This window comes from Pristis pectinata, chromosome 22, assembly GCF_009764475.1.
Source record: "Pristis pectinata isolate sPriPec2 chromosome 22, sPriPec2.1.pri, whole genome shotgun sequence".
NCBI lineage: Eukaryota > Metazoa > Chordata > Chondrichthyes > Rhinopristiformes > Pristidae > Pristis > Pristis pectinata.
Window position 1 is genome coordinate 34,283,976 of NC_067426.1, and position 17,763 is coordinate 34,301,738.

Genomic DNA, 17,763 nt, shown 5'->3' on the forward strand with positions numbered 1-17,763 from the left:
TCATGATTCAACTTCAGCTGCAGTCTGCGATTCAGACTCATTGATACATCAGGGAGGAGACAAGACTGAGGAATGCAAAATTAATTTCACTTAAAGCATTGGAAAACTGATAACTCTTAAATGTCTTCTGTCTAGTTCTCGACGAGCGCTTGGATCGCCGAGTTGATGACATGCTTGCTGCTGGTCTTCTGGAAGAACTGAATAGTTTTCACAATCAATACAACCAACAGAAAATAGCCAAGAACAGGTCAGATGTTGTCCTATCAAGGATATAACCAAGTAGAAAAATATCCTATTGGGACATCACACCCAAAATTTATAGAGAATCATGTAGCACAGACACTTAAGGCCATAAGACATAGGAGCAGAATTAGGCCATTCGGCCCATCAAGTCTGCTCCTCCATTTGATCATGGCTAACTTATTTTTCCCTCTCAACCCCGTTCTCCTGCTTTCTCCCCGTAACCTTTGATGCCCTCACTAATCAAACACCTGTCAACCTCCGCTTTAAATATACCCAATAACTTGGCCTCCACAGCCGTCTATGGCAATGAATTCCACAGATTCACCACCCTCTGGCTAAAGAAACTCCTCCTCATCTCTGTACTAAAGGAATGTCCTTCTATTCTGAGACTATCCCCTCTGGTCCTAGATTCTCCCACTACTGGAAACATCCTCTCTATCCAGGCCTTTCAATATTCGGTAAGGTTTCAATGAGATTCCGTACCCCCCCCCCCCCCCCCCCCTCCAAAATCCTCCTAAACTCCAGCGAGTACAGGCCCAGAGCCATCAAACTTCATCCCATCATCTTCAAGCTGGTCATCAAGTACCAGTGTACACCAATCCTGTTTACCAGCATTTGGTCCACTGCCCTCTGCATTGGGAATTCAAATACTTTTCTAGATATTTATCAAATGTTGTAAGAGTACCTGCCTCCACCCCCCTCTCAGGCAGTGCATTCCAGATACCAACCACCCTCTGGGTGAAAAAGTTGTTCCTCAGATCCACTCCTACCCCTTAACCTAAACTTATACCCTCTAGTTTTAGATACCTCTGCTAGGGGGAGAAGTTTCCTACTCTCTACTTTATCTATGCCCCTCATAATTTTGTATATACTTTATCAAGTTCTCTTTCCATCTCCTCTGTTCCAAGGGAAATAAATCTAGCCAATCCAGTCTCTCCTCACAACTGAAATGCTCCATCCCAGGCTTCATCTTGGTGGTTTTTCTCTGCACCCTTTTGTTGCAATTGCATCCTTCCTGTAGTTACGACAAGAAGCTACCACAGTACTCTAGCTGTGGCCTAACTGATGTTTTACCATAACCACCTTGTGTTTTATTCTATCCCTCAGCTGATAAAGGTAATTATCCTGTATTGCTCTGAAAATTTAAAAAAAACTGCAGCTGCTGGAAATCTAAAATAAAAATAGAAACTGCTGGAAATACTCAGCTGGTCAGGCTGCATCTGCGAAACAGAGCTAACATTTTAGGTCAAAGATCCTTCATCAGAACTGGGAAGGAGACAAAAGAAGCTTATTAAGCTGCACGGAGGGTGTGGGAAGGGAAATTTCTCTGAGGTAGAACTGGGGTGATCTTGGGGATAAGCTGTAAACAAGGTAATCTAGCCACTGAGTGAATGGGCGCAGTTTGAGAGTGAGAACATAGACAAAAGGATGTAGGAGTTGAGAAATGCAGAGCAGGAGGATGTGCTTGGCTGGTCAGGCTGGCCAATTATTGCAACAAACGGGTTGAGCTAATACCATAGGTGGATGACTGATACAGGGAAATCAAGTTACCTGAACTTATAGAATTCAATATTGAGTCCAGAAAGCTGCAACGTGCCCAGGTGAAAGATGAGGTGCTATTCCTTAAACTTGCGTTGAGACTTGTTTTAACAGTACAGGAGGCTACTGACTGAGGTCGGAGCGGGATGGAGAATTAAAGTGGCGGGCAACAGGAAGCTGAGGGTTGTCCTGCTGACTGAATGCAGGTGTTTTGCAAAACGGTCAGCCAATCTGCAGTTGCTCTAGTTTTCCATTGTAGAGGAGACTACGTTGTGAACACAATGCAGTACACGACGTTGGAAGAAATGCAAGTGAACCATTGCTTCAACCTGGAAAGACTGCTTGGGTTCCTGGGTGGTGGGAAGGGAAGAAGAGGAAGGGCAGGTGTTACATTGCCTGTGGTTGCAAAGGAAAGTGCTGTAAGAAGTGGGGTGGTCAATGGCAACAGAAGAGTGGACCAGGGAGTCCAGAAGAGAATGGTTCCTGTGAGATACCGAGAGGGGAGGGGAAGACGTGTCTGGTGCAGGAATCTCCTTGAATGTAGCAGAAATTGCGAAGAATGATCTATTGAATGGAGGGGCTGGTGTGGTGGAAGGTGAGGACTAGAGTAACTCTATCCTTGTTCAGTCCTGATGAAAGCAGAGGCGTGAGAAATGGATAAGATGTAGTCAAGGGCTTTGTTAACAATGGGAGAGGAGAAGCCACAGGAGGAAGGAAGATATTTTAGAGGCACCTGTATGGAAAGTTTCATCATTAGAGCAAATAAGATACCTTTATTATTCACGTACATCAAAACACCGTGAAATACAGCTTCTTGCGTAGTGTTCTGGGGCAGCCCGCAAGTGTTGCCACGCTTCCAGCGCCAACATAGCATGCCCACAACTTCCTAACCTGTACGTCTTTGGAACGTGGGAGGAAACCAGAGCACCCGGAGGAAACCCACGCAGACACGGGGAGAACGTACAAACTCCGTACAGACGGTGGCTGGATTTCAACCCGGGTCGCTGGCACTGTAATAGCTTTACGCTAACTGCTACACTACTGTGACGGAAGTGGAGGAACTGGGAGAGTGGAATCGAGTCCTTACAGAAGGCAGGGTGGGAAAAGGAGTAATCAAGGTAGATGTGAGAGTTGGTAGGCTTGTAATGGATTTTAGTTGCTAGCCTATCTCAGAGTCATAGAGTAATACCACATGGAAACAGCCCCTTCGGCCCAACTGGTCCATGCTGACCCATAGCATCCTCCCTGCTGGTCCCAGTTGCCTGTGTTTGGACCATACCCCTTTGAGTCCCTCCCCTCCATTTACCTATCCAAATGTCTCTTAAATGTTGCAGTTGTACCTGCCTCAACCACTTCCTCTGGCAGCCTATTCCAGATACTCAACACCCTCTGCATAAAGAAATTACCTCTCAGGTCTCTTTTAAGTCTCCTCTTGTATCTGTGCCCTCTCGTTCTGGACTCCCCAACCTTGAAGAAAAGACTGTGACCGTCCACCTTATCCCTACCCCTCATGATTTCATAAATTTCCATGAGGTGGAGACACCTGAGATGGAGGCAGACAGATACCCAGCCCTCAATTCACCTTCAGCGTTTCACCCTGCTCTCACCTCGCATGGTCAGTCTCTGACTTTTGCCTTCCTCTTCTGTCTCCCTTTGGCCTATCCTATGTGTGCTGTAGCAGGTTGTCCAACTGTCTGCGGTGAGCAAATTTCCTTGGCTATTCATTCTTTTAAAATGGTCAAATTCTGGTAGGACCCGTAGAGTAAATTACAGGGATCTTAGGAGTATTGATGGAGAGAGAGACCTTAAGGTGCAAGTCCATAACTCCTGAAAGTGGCAACACAGGTGGATACTACCTGTGTTGCCACTTTCAGGAGTTATGTAGGTCTCCACCCTACAGGAAGAATATGGTAGCAATAGAGAGAGTGCAGAAGAGATTCAGCAGGATGTTGCCTGGTATGGAGGGCTGTGGTTATCGGAGAGATTGGATAGGCTGGCTTTATTCTCGCCGAATGCCAAAGGCTGAGGAGTGACTTCATAGAGGTATTTTAAAATTATGAGGGGCATAGATATAGTCTTTTGCCCAGTACAAGGGAGTCCAGGACTAGAGGGCACAGGTTTAAGGTGAGAGGGGAGACATCTAAAGAAGACCTGAGGGGTAAGTTTTCTGGAACCAGTTGCCAGAGGTGGTGGTGGAGGCAGATACAATTACTATGTTTAAAAGGTGTTTGGACAGGTACTGGGATAGGAAAGACATAGAGGGATGTGGGCCTAATGCAGGCTAATGGTATTAACATAGATAGGCCTTGCATTCGGCATGGACAGGATGGAACGATGAGGCCCGTTTCTATGCTCTGCGATTCTATGAAGTACTTTGATCGTATTTCAAAAGGCCTTACTTCAATAACGACTTAAGTCTTTAGGGGAAAGGATACTTTATGTGGTACTTTAAGTATGGTATTTGTTTGGTTACCCATTTCATCATTACCACCTTGCCTTTTAAACTTATTTGTTTACAAGATGTGGGTATTGCTGACAGGTCCACCCTGGAGGTGATGGTGAACTGCCTCCTTAAACACCTGCAGTCCCTTTATACTTAGACATGTTGTTGATGCAGCTGAGTGGCTTGTGAGGCATGTATCGGCCTGAGTGAATAAAGGCAGCAGCAGCTTCACTGGTTTGGATTTTTATGACAGCAGTATTCTGTTCACCATTAATGAAACCAATTTTTTTTTAATATCTTGAATTGGAAAAAAAACAACTTGTTCCATGGCTAACCTGGTGGGATTTTAGCTTGTTATAAATCATCCAGCCTCTGGGTTACTGGTTCAATATTTAACCACTAGGCTACTGTTGTTGAATTCTGCTGCCTCGTCCATAATTGCACACAGTACTCCAGGTGCTATATCAGGGTCTAATGAAAGTTCATTGTCACGTTCATATTCTCCTGGCTATACATCCCAAGACTAGGTAAGCTTCGATTTGCTGCTAAATCAATAAATCTATTGATTTATTAAGATTACATGGAATGTATAGTCAGAAACAGGCCATTTGGCCCAAAGGGTCCAATTTGCTCCACTCAAGTCTTCCATCTTTCTTCACCTAAGTCAGATCAGTGGACCCACCATTCCCTTTACCCTCAGACTTGTTCACCCTCCTGTTAAGTGCATCCCCATGATTCACTTCAGTCACGCACTTTGTTCCACATCTTCAGCAACCTTTGAGTAAAGAGGTTTCTAATGAATTCCATATTAGACTTCATGGTGACTTGGATTGATGTCTTCTGGTTATACTTTTCCCCACATCTTGAAACATTCCTTCTGAATACATTCCATGAAAACCCTATGAACTTTAGAGACCTTTATTCAGTCAACACTGGAAAGAGACCAAGTCACATACTAATCAATAACCTAAAATCCCTCGTGTTTTGTTCTGTAGCCAAATGTAGCCTCTTGTATCATCCATATTGAAATGCAGTTTCTCACACATCAGCTCTCTGATGCCAGGTCTAGGTCCTTCTGGTTTCTCCAGTTAAGACCAACTGCAAACGGCGCAAACTCTGCTTCTATTCAGAGGTGCAGGTGGCGTACAGCATCATTACCAAGGCTGTACCAGTCTTATTGGTGACCTCTTGTATCTGTGAACAGCAAAGATTTCAGTGTCAATCTTTCTGCCACAGCTCTTTGTCATGTTGTTGTCTTTCCATTTGCAACTTTTTCTTTGTTTTAATCTCTTTGTTCCTCCTTAATCTGTGAACTCATTGCTTGTGTGAATTCATTACTTATGTGAAAGAGAGGTCTGTATCATGATTGAATTGCGTCCATGCAATGATTGTTGTCAAAAATGTTTCTCATTTTCTTGAACTGCTGTAAATTATGTTTTTTAAAAAAAAACTTTCATTTATGCAGCTTCTTTCATGGTCTCCAAGCATCGCAAATGCAAAGTGCTTTACAGCCAGTGAATATTATTGGTCATCGCTGTAATGTGGGAGAAGAAGTAGCTAAATTATGCACAGCAAGCTCTCACATACACCATATGTTTGCTGCCAATTTATCTGTTATTTTTAGTGATGCTGTTTGAGGTATAAGAGTTACCTGGAATACTGTGGATAATATGTCTCCTTTGAAATGGTGCCATGGAATTTCTTGGACCTGTCTGAAAGAGATATTGGATTTGGTTTAACCTCCCTTCTCAAAAGTGGCCTTGCTTGTACTGTAACAAATTTCCTATATCTTCAGATCATTTCTATGAAGCAGTGATCCCTTTCCAAATATCTCATGAGTGCCGGCTTACTCCAGTGCTCCCACTTTCATTTGAGGTGAGATACTTTAGTGGCTTTGCAATTCTCTGGTTCTGAAGAACAAACTTAGCCTTTTTATCTTTAGATGGACATTTTTACATGTTTCTAAAAGCACATATTATTAAATGCCTGAGGGAGAACACCATACTCTGGCAAGCTGATATCCTGTACAGCTGGTCTCACTGGACTTCCTAAATGGAAAATTCCAGATGACATCCTGAAGATGTAAGGTGTTCATGAGGCTATCACACTTTTGTCTGTGTCAATCAGTGACAGAGGTGTCTCCTCAGCAGAGACAAAGTGCTCACTCCACGAGACGTTGGCACACAGAGGATGTAGGAACAGTGTAGGTGCTCAGTCATTTGTTCCATGCTGTCCTTTGTTTTCATCAATTGGTAATGTGTGTTAATTCTTCTTTACATTGGGATACAGCCAGGACTATCAGCACGGCATTTTCCAATCCATCGGATTCAAGGAATTCCACGAATATCTGATCTCCAAAAGTAGCTCCAGTGAAACGAGGGAAAAGCTGTTGACACAAGGTACCATATTATTTATTGTAAGAATAGTGTTCAGCAATACTTGGCTAAGTGATGTGTAAAAACTCCCTTCTGGGTGTATGAGGAAAAGAAATGTACCTAGAGAGCAGTGAATGTGGTGTCCACACTCCTCCAAAGCCAGTTACACAAGCGTATATGTGTATCAGGAGGGTTTCTACTGATCCCCTAGGCAAACTGGGTATCTTTGCCCCGGCACAGAAGGTATCAGTAATAATAGCTAATCTGTAATATATGTAATGTTTCACTGTTTGAAATGTAAGCATCATTGACAAAATTAACAATTATTACCCATCCCAAATTGCTGTTCAGAGATGGCAGTGAACCTCTGAACCACAGTACTCTCACTGCATTTTTGGCTAGTGAGTTTCATGCTATAAAGTTTAGACCCATATTCTGAACATAAGAATGTAAGGAGTGGGAGCAGGAGTAGGCCATCTGGTTGCCCCAACCTGTTCTGCTGTTTATCAAGCTCATGGCTGATATTTTTTTTCCTCAATGCTGTTTTCCAGTCCTTCCCCATATCCCCTGGTTCTCTAATGTTTGAAACTTCATTAATCTATGCATTGAATGAAGATAGCTAACCCTCCACAGCCTTCCAGAGCAGAGAATTCCTCTCTGATAGAAGAAATTTCTCCTCATTTAAGTTCCAAATGGCTTACCGTTTATTCCCAAGCCTTTCCCCCTCCTCTTGGACTCCTCAGCCAAAGGAAGCGTCCTCCCTGCATTAGTTCTATCAAGCTTTGCAAGGGTTTTGAGAATCTCAAAACTGCAGATGCTGGAAATCGGTCATAACACAAAATGTAGTAGCCACTCAGCAGATCAAGCAGCAGCTGTACGAAGAGAAACAAGAGTTAATGTTTCAGGTGGAAGAGCCTTCATCAGAACCGAGAAAGAGAGAAACTAAGTTAGCATTAAGTTGCAGAGATGGTGAGGATGTATGAATAGGACAAAGGAAATATCTGATGGGATGAAGCGGCGATTGAACTGGGATAAGCTGTAGAGGTCATCCAGCAGTGGGGAGGTTAGAGGGGAATGAACAAAAGCAATGAGATGAGCGCAATTATAGACTGACAATATAAACAAAACAATGTAAAAAGTTGTGAAATGCATGGATGTCAGATACACCCCACAGGTCGGGCCAGGCTATGGAGAGGGAAAGACTGAGTCAATATCACAGATGAATGACTTGCAACAGAAATAGCCAGTTCTGATGCAAAGAATGAGATGTTGTTCCTCGATCTTATGTTGAGCCTTGTGATAACAGTGCGGCAAGCCACAGACAAATAGGTAAGAGTGGGAGGGCAATGGTAAATTATAGTAGCAGGGAGCTCTGAGTCCCCCCTGTGGACTAAGTGCAGGGATTATGCAAAGCAGTGACCTTATCTGCATTTGGTTTCTCCAGTGTAGAGGAGGCCACGTTGGAACAATGAATGCAGCACACTCAATGAGCTGACATGCAAAAGAAACGCCGCTCCATTTAGGACTGTTGGGTCCTACGTGGTGGGAAGGGAAGAGGTAAAGGGACAGGTGTTGTACCTCCTGCAGTTCCTTGGGAAAGTGCTTAAAAAAAGGGGAGTGGTTGGTGGGAATGGAAGAGTGACCGGGGAGTGGCAAAGGGAACCATGCCTTTGAATTGCTAAAAGAGGAGGGGTGAGGAAGACATGTCTGAATGTGGAATCTTGTTGAAGCTGACAGAAATTGCAAAGATTAATCCGTTGACTGTGGAGGCTAATGTGGGGGCAGGAGAAGATCATTGGAACTCTATCCTTCCTCTGTTCAGAAGAAGGAGTGAGAGCAGAAGTGCAGGAAATGGATGAGATGCTGTCAAGGGCTCTGCTAACCATGGTAGAGGGGAAGGCATGGTTCAGGAAGAGATTTCTGAGGTAGCTGCATGGAAAGCTGCATGACAGGTGGGCCAAAGGGCCTGTATTGTGCTGTACTGTTCTAAAGCAAATACGTTGGAAACGGAGAAACCTGGAGAATGGAATGGTGTCTTTACAGGAAGCAGAATGGGAGGAAATATATTTGGGATAGCTGTGGGATTCTGCAGGCTTGGAATAGAGGATTATGGCTAGCCTAGTCCTTGACTTGGAGGCAGAAAGATCCAGAAAGGGAAGTGTCAGAGATGGTTTATTTATAAGTGAGAGTAGGGTGGAAATTGGCAGCAGAAGTGATGAAGGTTTAAAGTTCTGTTTGAGTGTAGGAAACAGCAACAATGCAGTCACTGATGTACTGGAAAGAAAGTTGAGGAAAAGGGCCTCAATTCCTTGGTCTCAACTAGCTTATCTTTACTGTGGAATGTATAATCCCTGTACATCATCCCTTAACAGGATAGTCTGAAAACTCTCTGTCCTTCTCGAATAGGACCAAACCAGTTCCGCTCTATGTTCCTCTGCATTCCATTCCATCCATCATATTCTTGTCCAATCCATGTGTCTACATCGCCGTGAAGCATCTTTACATCCTGCTCTATACTCTCAATTGCAACTAGATTAGTATGGTCAGCAAACTCAGAAATGTGATGGTAGTTCCCTCAGTCAAACCGTTCATACAGATTGTGAAAGCTGGAGCCCAAGCACAGATCTCTGCTGTACCCCACTAATCACAGCCTGCCAATCTGAGAACAACCTGTTTCATCCCAATTATTGCCATTTAACTAATTCCCAATCAATTTCAGTACATTACTCCCAATTGCAACCTGTGTGGGACCTTCTGGAAGCCTTCCAGAAATACACCAAATACACCACATCCACTGGTCTCCCCCAACCTCCACACCCCCCCCCCCCCCCCCCCAAATCTATTCTACTGGTCACGTCCTCAAAGAACTCTAGCAGAATAGTGAAACGTGACTTTCCTTTCATAAATCCATGTTGATTCTGCTCAATCCTACTATTTTTAAGATGTTCTGTTGTTATATCCTTCATTATTGATTTTGATGTTTTCCCTCTCACTGACATTAGGCTGGCAGATCACTAGTTCCCTATTTCCCTGTTTTCTCCCCCCCCCCTTCACATTTACTATCCTCCCATCTGCTAACAATTCCTGAATCTATAGAATTTTTAAAAAATGATGATCAGCGTGTCCACTGTCTGTAAAAGTTTAGGGGTGTAAATCATTGAGTCCTTGGGATTTAGCAGTTTCCAAGCCTCCCAACTTCTCTACTAATTTTTGATGTGTTTATTTCCTTCAGTTCCTCATTCTCACTAGGTTCTCGATACTCTAATAGGTAGGTTTTGTGTGCCTTATGTGAAAACGTAAGGTAATTATTTAACTCCTCTGCCATTTCCCCGTTTCCCCTTAAATTCTCCTTTCTTTGTCCATAAGGGGCACGTACGTGTCCTTGCTTGTCGTTTCCTCTATTTTCCTATAAAAGCTCTTACAGTCCCTTTTCATGTTCCTCATCAGTCCACATATTCTACCTTTTCTCAGTTTTTGGTCCTCCTATGCTGAGTTTTGAAACGCTGCCACTCCTTGACAGAACTAGCAATTAAGCCAACTTTATTAGCCTCTTCCTGTGATTTAATGCTATCTTTAATTTCCTGCTGGATGAATCGCTTTTCATGTTGAGTTTTTGTGCTCTAAGGATTTTATCTTTGCGATTTGTGTTATTTCCTTAAATGCCTGTTGCCTGTCATAGCTTTCAGTGTATTTTTCCCAGTCAACCACAGCCAACTCTCCTTGTATGTTCATAGTTTTCTTTAGATTTAAGATCTTAGTTTGGCATTGAGGTATATCACTTTTAACCTCGATGTTAAATTCTGTTATGTTGTGGTCACACGTCTCCAAAGAGTTCTGGACAATATCAGTTAATCCTTTCTCAGTGCCCAAAATGAGGTCCAAAATTTCCTTTTCCTTAGTTGTCTCCTCAACATATTGATCTTCCATGCCTTCATCTTCTACCTAGTTCTGGTGAATTTTATTTCTCCAGTCTGTGGGTCAGAATTCCTTAGATTACTTTATTGCTCTTTTATGTGTAGCTCTAATTTCATCATTTATGTGATATTCAACATTGCAATAACCACTGAACATGTTTGTAATGGCAATTAGATCACATCTGTTAGTAATGTCTCCCAATCTTTACTGCCCTTTGCTATTTCTTGGATGAACTCAAATTGATTATAACTAACATCGTGATCTGTCAAGCCAAGATAATTTCTCACCACTATACTGACCCTATTAATAATGTTGCACCCTTTTTTCCTGAACTTCCTCAGTGTTGAACATCTGTAGTTGCCAGCTTTGATCACCCTACAACCACATTTCATAGTTGCAGTTAGATCTTACCTATTTACTTCTATTTTACCACTAATTCAATTACCTTGTTGTGAATGCTGTTAACATTCCGAAACATCGCTTTAATTTTGTCATTTTAAACATTTTTTTCACCCTCTTTGCTACTTGATTTTATTTTTGCCTATTCTTTTGCTTAATACTTTTCTAATTTTCCATTCGTGGGAAGGAGATGTAGTGAGGCATTAGGGCCCTTGACGAAATTCAGGTTGAGTTTCAATGGAAGTTGGAGGGTGAACTGGGGGTTAGAATGACGGCAACGGAGCACAGTTGACTCTGGATGTCTGTGCCTGTCAGCCATCACTGAGCACACTCAGCAGGAGTTGTAGTAATTCAACTTGTGTTTCTGACACTTGTATTGATTTGAAGTGTGAGCAAGTGTATTTATACAGTCCTGTTATTCTGAACAGAGAATTCCAAGTGTGTTAATCTGTTCGTTACTTCATCTAACAAATCATGTATTCAGAGCATTCACAAAATTTTCTTCTGACATTGTTATATCTACTTGGACTGGTGAGCGAGTATTTTTATGGTTGTTTACGTGCTTTCCTGCTCCTGGCAGGTATTGCTGCGCTGAAACAAGTCACAAAGCGTTATGCAAGAAAACAAAACAAGTGGGTCCGGAATCGTTTCTTGAAAAGTAAGTAGCAGAATGTTTGAGGAGCAAACCCAGGAACATGGTGTGCTGTATTAAAGATCAAGTATGTCTGGAGGGTTTTTATGGAGTTCTATAATAATAATATCCCATAATTCTTAGATGAGCCTGTTTAAGACCTGCTTAAGCATATAGGCTTTATCCAAAATTCACTGCTTCATGGGGCTTTGGAAGCCTATTTAGTAACTTTGTAAAAGAAAATTGATAATTGATTAATTATGAATAATTTGTAAAACTGTAGGCAGCAGCAAGTGGTTAGTATGAATTGGATATGTCTATCAAAGCACCAGCACAGGCCAAAATAGTGTCAAGAGGTTCTAACTGTAGATGTGCTTTTGGTATTTTTTTATTGTTACATGTACCAAGATACAGTAAAAAAAAACTTGGTTTTGCAAGCCAACTATACAGATCATCTCAAAACATAAGTACATTGAGGTAGTACAAGGGAAAAGCAATAATAGAATGGAGAATATAGTGTTACAGTCACAGAGAAAATGCAGTGCAGGTAGACAGTAAGGTGCAAGGGCCATGACGAGGTAGATTGTGACGTCAAGAAGTATATTCAAGAGTCTTATAACTGATAGAAGCTGTCCTTGAGCCTGGTAGTAGTGTGTTTTCAAGCTTCTATACCTTCTGCCCGATGGAAGGGGGGAGAAGAGAGAATGTCTGGGGTGGGAGGGATTTTTGATTATGCTGGCTGCATAATGCTGCAAGAAATGGTACACAAAACTATTAATTTAAATTCTTAAAGTTGAATACGCAGGTTGGGTAGCACATTTGATCTGTTATTTGAGATTGAAATGATGACACTGGTGGGATACAAAGCCTTTTCAATCTGCATTTAAGTAACTGGTATACTCTGCATGAGTCCCAGGCCCTGTTATCATATATTTAAATGGTTGGTAATGAAAAACTAATTAATGTAGATCTACTTAAAGAAATGATGATAACACTAAATTCAGTCAGGAATAAAGAAAATTAAACTACGAGGAATTAAAAACCTAAAACTCATCTATTTTATATTTTGGCGAGAGCACATTTATTGCCCGTCCCCTATCGTCCTTGAGAAGGTGGTGGTCAGGTACTTTGACCTGCTGCGGTCCTTCCTGCTGAAGGTATTCCACAACATTGTTGATTAGCACAGTCAAGGGTTTAGAACAGCAACGATGAAGGATGGTCTGTGGCCTGGAGGGAAACCTGTAGGTGGTGGTGGTCCCCCTGCATGGCTGCCCTTGTCCTTGTAGGGGATTGTAAAAGTCATGGGTTGGGAGGTGGTGTTGGAGTAGCCGAAGCAAACAACTTCAGTGCATTTGTGGACAGTACACATTATTCCTTCCACCAGTACCTGTAAGGTTTAACGTGGTGGATGTGATGCCAATCAAATGAACTGCTTTGTTCTGAATTGGGTCAAACTACTTCAGAGTTCAGTGGAAGCACACAAGAGACTGCAGATGCTGGAATCTTGAGTAAAAGCTGAAGGAACTCAATTGGTTGAGCAGCATCTGTTTGGGGGGTGGGGGGGGGGGTGGTGGGAGGTGGTAAGGAACTGTTGATGCTTCAAGTCAAGACCATGCATCAGCACACAGAGTGCAGAGAGAAGACAGCCAGTATAAAGAGGAGAGGGGGAACGGGTGAGATAAGGACCAGTAGGTGATAGGTGGACCGAGGATGGATGAAGGATGACTGGCAGATGGAGCCAGAGGGGGGGGAGAGGTGGAGTTTGGAGAAAGAGGCAAGTGGGTGATGGGGAGGGTGAAGGTGGACTCCGAGCCTGGAGGGTGATGAGCAGGAACACATCAGATTCCAGCACTGGTAACCTTTAAGTAAGGAGGGTGAGATGAAGGGCGGATGGAACCAGATTTGGGGTGGGGGGGGGTGGGGGTTGCATGATCTGGTGGGTGAAGTATGTGGGTAGGAGGTGGATGGAACCAGGAGGGCGATGAAACTGGATGATGGAGGCTGGGGGGGGGGGGGGGGGGGGGGGGGTATAGGAAAGCGAACAAATATGGGAGGTTGGGAGTCAGGAGGTGGATTGGAAAGGGGGGGGGAGGGAGGGGGGATTTAAAAAAAACAGGAGGAAAAGGCTACCTGAAATTGGAAAATTCAGTGTTCATGCCATTGGGTTGTAGACTACCAAGGCGGAATACAAGTTGTTGCACATCTGGTTTGCAAAGTAAAAACAATGTACTGCTTTATGAAATGTTCAGGATTCACGAAATATTTCTTTAAATGTTTCCATTGTTTTACATACCAGTAATCTGATTTCACAATCTACTTGGCTAACTCACCCTTGAGTCTGTAATAGGCCTTATTTAAAGAGTCTAATTTCCAGTTAAGCTATGTAACTCTGCAAGTGATGTAAAATTCTTTTAAACGTGAGCCAGATTGGCTGGCTGATGTGTGCCATTCCAGAGACATTGGTGATGCTGCCAAATTCCAGCCTGTTTTTGGCAAGGCAGCCCCCCGCAGGATGTTGATTGTTGGCATGCAGAGAAGGTCAGGGGACCAGTCCTCACATGCTGCTGGTATTGCTTTCTTGCACAGTTATGGAAAAACACTTGGTAACAATTCTCAATTATATCCTTTTAGTGTGGAGAGTAGCTTCATACCAACCTCTCCCTTAAAGAACACAGCTGAGAAAATGCTGGGGTTTCCTTGTCAATTATCTGCCAATTTGAAATATAATTTTTTTTTTAAGAACAATTAGTACTGTCTTCATTTAATTGCCTTTGCCTTTATTGGCTTGTATTTTGGGCAAATAAGGTGATAAAATTCACTGCCACAATCCCTCCCAACTCCACACCATACCTGGAGTTACTGACTCAGAGGCTGGAAGTGGCTGGGTCTCACTCAGCTTCACTCTCCAGCCACTTGCATGCCATTGCGTTGTATTCATAGAAATATATAGCACAGAAATGGGCCGTTTTGATGATCCACGTCTTGATGCCCACCTGATTGCATTGAAGTATCTTTGCCAAGCTGGATGCTGAATGATGATGGCAGTCTGCTGATGCAAAGTTTAGGAGATCTTAGGTTCTTGTGGTGTGGTGAAGGACTGACCTCGTCAATGAGTGAGTGGTCAGAAGATGACCAGCCCAGTGATCAGCAATCCACTCCACTGATTGGGGCACCATTTATCTGGAAATAAGACAGTTAATCCTGTAACCACAGGTTGATGGATCAGACAACCTGGCTTATTCCCATCACTTTTCCCTGAACAATTCCTTAGTATGTGGTTCCTGTTTAGTCCTCCCTCATTTAACAATGCAAAATGTAATATAGGCAGTTCTCCAAATGGTTCTGTAATGTCTTGCTCTAGGAAACTGTCCTGAAATACATTCCGTGAATGCTTTCTAAGATCTGTTTGTAATCTGATTTTCTTATTTTGTATGGAGTGTAAATATCCTGGTTGACAGCTTTGATCAGTATGCAGCTGCACCTCTGATAGCTGTTAGATCACACCCACGTATCCCCATTTGTCCCATTCACTTGTCTACTTTGTTATATATATACTTTGTTTGAAGGGAAAGCATCTTTAATTTGAGACACAGAAAACTGCAGATACATTAATTTGAACCATTTACAATTTTTTTCTTGATAAACTATCATCAAAAAAAGCCTTGTGTGTAGAAATTAAATTATAGCATTTCCAGGCAGTCCAAAAGCAAGGAAAGCTCATGGTCAATCGAGCTTCTGCATCATTATATATCTGCATGCACAAATTCAGATGTGAATTGAGTATCATGGATTTATCAGAAGAGCAAGTCTGGCAGGGAGACTGCATTGGAAGGAAGGCTGTTAGTTGTGGATTACCTGCCATTGGATTTTGGGTATAATAGCCGAAGTATAGGAAGGAAGGTGAGAAAAATCAGGCAAAGCTGTGGGTGAAGAGTCCAGGACGTAAAGTGATGTTCTGAGGGAACACAACATAAGGGGACATTTTAAATAGTCACTGTCAGTTCTTGTACCTACTTATCCTTTATTATTTATTTATAAACTGTGACTTCGTGTTCCTTTTTCAAACAGAATTTGCTACTCACAATTAGAATCTCCTGTGTGGTCATCTCTATTTAAAGTGCTTAAGTAGAGAAATGGAACTGGTTAAATGGAAGAAGCGGTATTAGGAAATATACCAGGAGAAATTGCACAGCAGGGACTGAGGTGAGAGACTGAGAAGAAAGGCCCATCTGTAAAGCTAACAATGTCAAATAGCAGTAACATTTCCTGGATGTATGCAGGCATACAGAATCCATCCTTACTCTGCACTCTCAATAAACTATCTGTAAGCACTTTATTATTATTGGTTTATTATTGTCACTTGTACAGAGGTACAGTGAATAACTTGACTTGCATACCATTCAGACAGATCAATTCATTACACAGTGCATTGAGATGGTAAAAGGTAAAACAATACAGAATGCAGAGTAAAGTGTCACAGCTACAGAGAAAGTTCAGGTAGACAATAAGGTGCGAGGTCATGACAAGGTAGATAGTGAGGTCAAGAGTCCATCTTACCGTACCAGGGAACCATTCTTACAACAGCAGGATAGAAGCTGTCCTTGAGCCTGATGATACATGCTTTCAAGCTTTTGTATCTTCTGCCTGATGGGAGAGGCGAGAAGAGAGAATGTCCAGGGTGGGTGGGGTCTTTGATTATGCTGGTTGCTTTACCCAAGGCAGCAAGAAGTATAGACAGGGTCCATAGAGGAGAGGCTGGTTTCTGTGATGTGCTGAGCTGTGTCCACAACTCTCTGAAGTTTCTTGTAGTCTTGGGCAGAGCAGTTGCCATACCAAGCTGTGATGCATCCAGGTAGGATGCTTTCAGTGGTGCATCGATAAAAGTTGGTGAGTGTCAAAGGGGACATGGCAAATTTCTTTAGCCTCCTGAGGAAGTAGAGATGCTGGTGAGCTTTTTATGGCATCTACGTGGTTGGACCAGGACAGGCTATTGGTGTTCATCCCTAGGAACTTTTGAAGCTCTCAACCCTCTCGATCTCAGCACTGTTGGTGTAGATGGGTGCATGTGTACTGCCCCATTCCTGAAATCAATGACCAGCTCTTTTGTTTCTCTGACATTGAGGGAAAGATTGTTGTCATGACACCATGTCACTAAACTCTATCTCCTTCCTGTATTGTAATATGTAATGAGCAAATAACTCATTGTTATTTGAGATACACCCCATTATGGTGGTATCATCTGCAAATTTGTAGATGGAGTTGGAGCAGAATCTGGCCACGCAGTCGTGAGTGTATAGGGAGTAGAGGGCTGAGGACGCAGCCTTGTTGGGCACCAGTGTTGAGAATAATTGTGGCAGAGGTGTTGCTACTTATCCTCACTGATAGTAGTCTGTTGGTCAGGAAGTCAAGGATCCCGTTGCAGAGGGAGGTGTTGAGTCCGAGGTCTTGGAGTCTGATGATGAGTTTGCTTGGAATTATAGTATTATGACAGTCTTCCTGTATGATTTTATTTCAAAAGGGCCGGGTGCAAACGTTCCACCAGTGTATGGCTTGGATGTGACTGTTGTCAGTCAGTGGGAGGAGACAGTGTTGCGACCTGCACTCCAGATCATCGAGAGCTTCTTAAAGGTACAGAACACTGGGCTAGTGTTTAATGAGCGAGGTGTGATGCACCTATCCACATTCAGACATTTGGACACTGACCATAAATCTTCATGACCAGCTGTATTGACTGTATCCTTCAGCAGCAAAACATTGCAGTCGGAAAATAAAACTTGTCGTCCGATTAGAAAGAAGAGAGAAAGCAAGTAGGGAACCAAACTTCTCTCAGACCATATTTGCATTGAACTTTGGGCACCTGTGACTTGGGTGTCCTGCATTTAGCTACCATAGTGGCACAACCAGCAGAGCAATTGCTTCAGGTCCAGCAACCCAGGTTCAATCCTGATCTTGGGTGCTGTCTGTGTGGAGTGAGCACGCTCCTCCCGTGACTGCATGGGTTTCCCCTGGGTGCTGCAGTTTCCTTCCATGTCCCAAAGACATACTGATCAGTTAATTGGACTCTAAATCTCCTGTCGTGTGGGTGGGTGGTAGGAGATTTGGTGGGAGCTTGTGGGCAAGTGAGAGAGAACAGTTGGCATGTGTGAAATATGGGGAAGGATATTGATGGGATCATTTCGAGACCTGGTAAAAATTCAGTGGGCCAGATATCCTCCCTG

The 17,763-nt window shown here is 43.0% G+C and overlaps 1 protein-coding gene across 6 annotated transcripts in view; it reads left to right on the forward strand.

Moving 5' to 3' along the window:
* Window positions 1–17,763, forward strand: part of trit1 (tRNA isopentenyltransferase 1) — a 49,568-nt gene that overhangs the window by 18,946 nt on the left and 12,859 nt on the right. For 5 of the 6 annotated variants that reach the window (XM_052036230.1, XM_052036234.1, XM_052036232.1 and 2 more), the window contains 4 exons: window positions 136–247; window positions 6,515–6,624; window positions 11,495–11,572; window positions 17,064–17,173. In XM_052036230.1, coding sequence (XP_051892190.1) covers window positions 136–247; window positions 6,515–6,624; window positions 11,495–11,572; window positions 17,064–17,173 — 410 coding nt within the window. Of the gene's footprint in view, window positions 1–135; window positions 248–6,514; window positions 6,625–11,494; window positions 11,573–15,613; window positions 15,749–17,063; window positions 17,174–17,763 lie in introns of all 6 variants that reach the window. The other variant, XR_007957981.1, reaches the window with a different exon arrangement.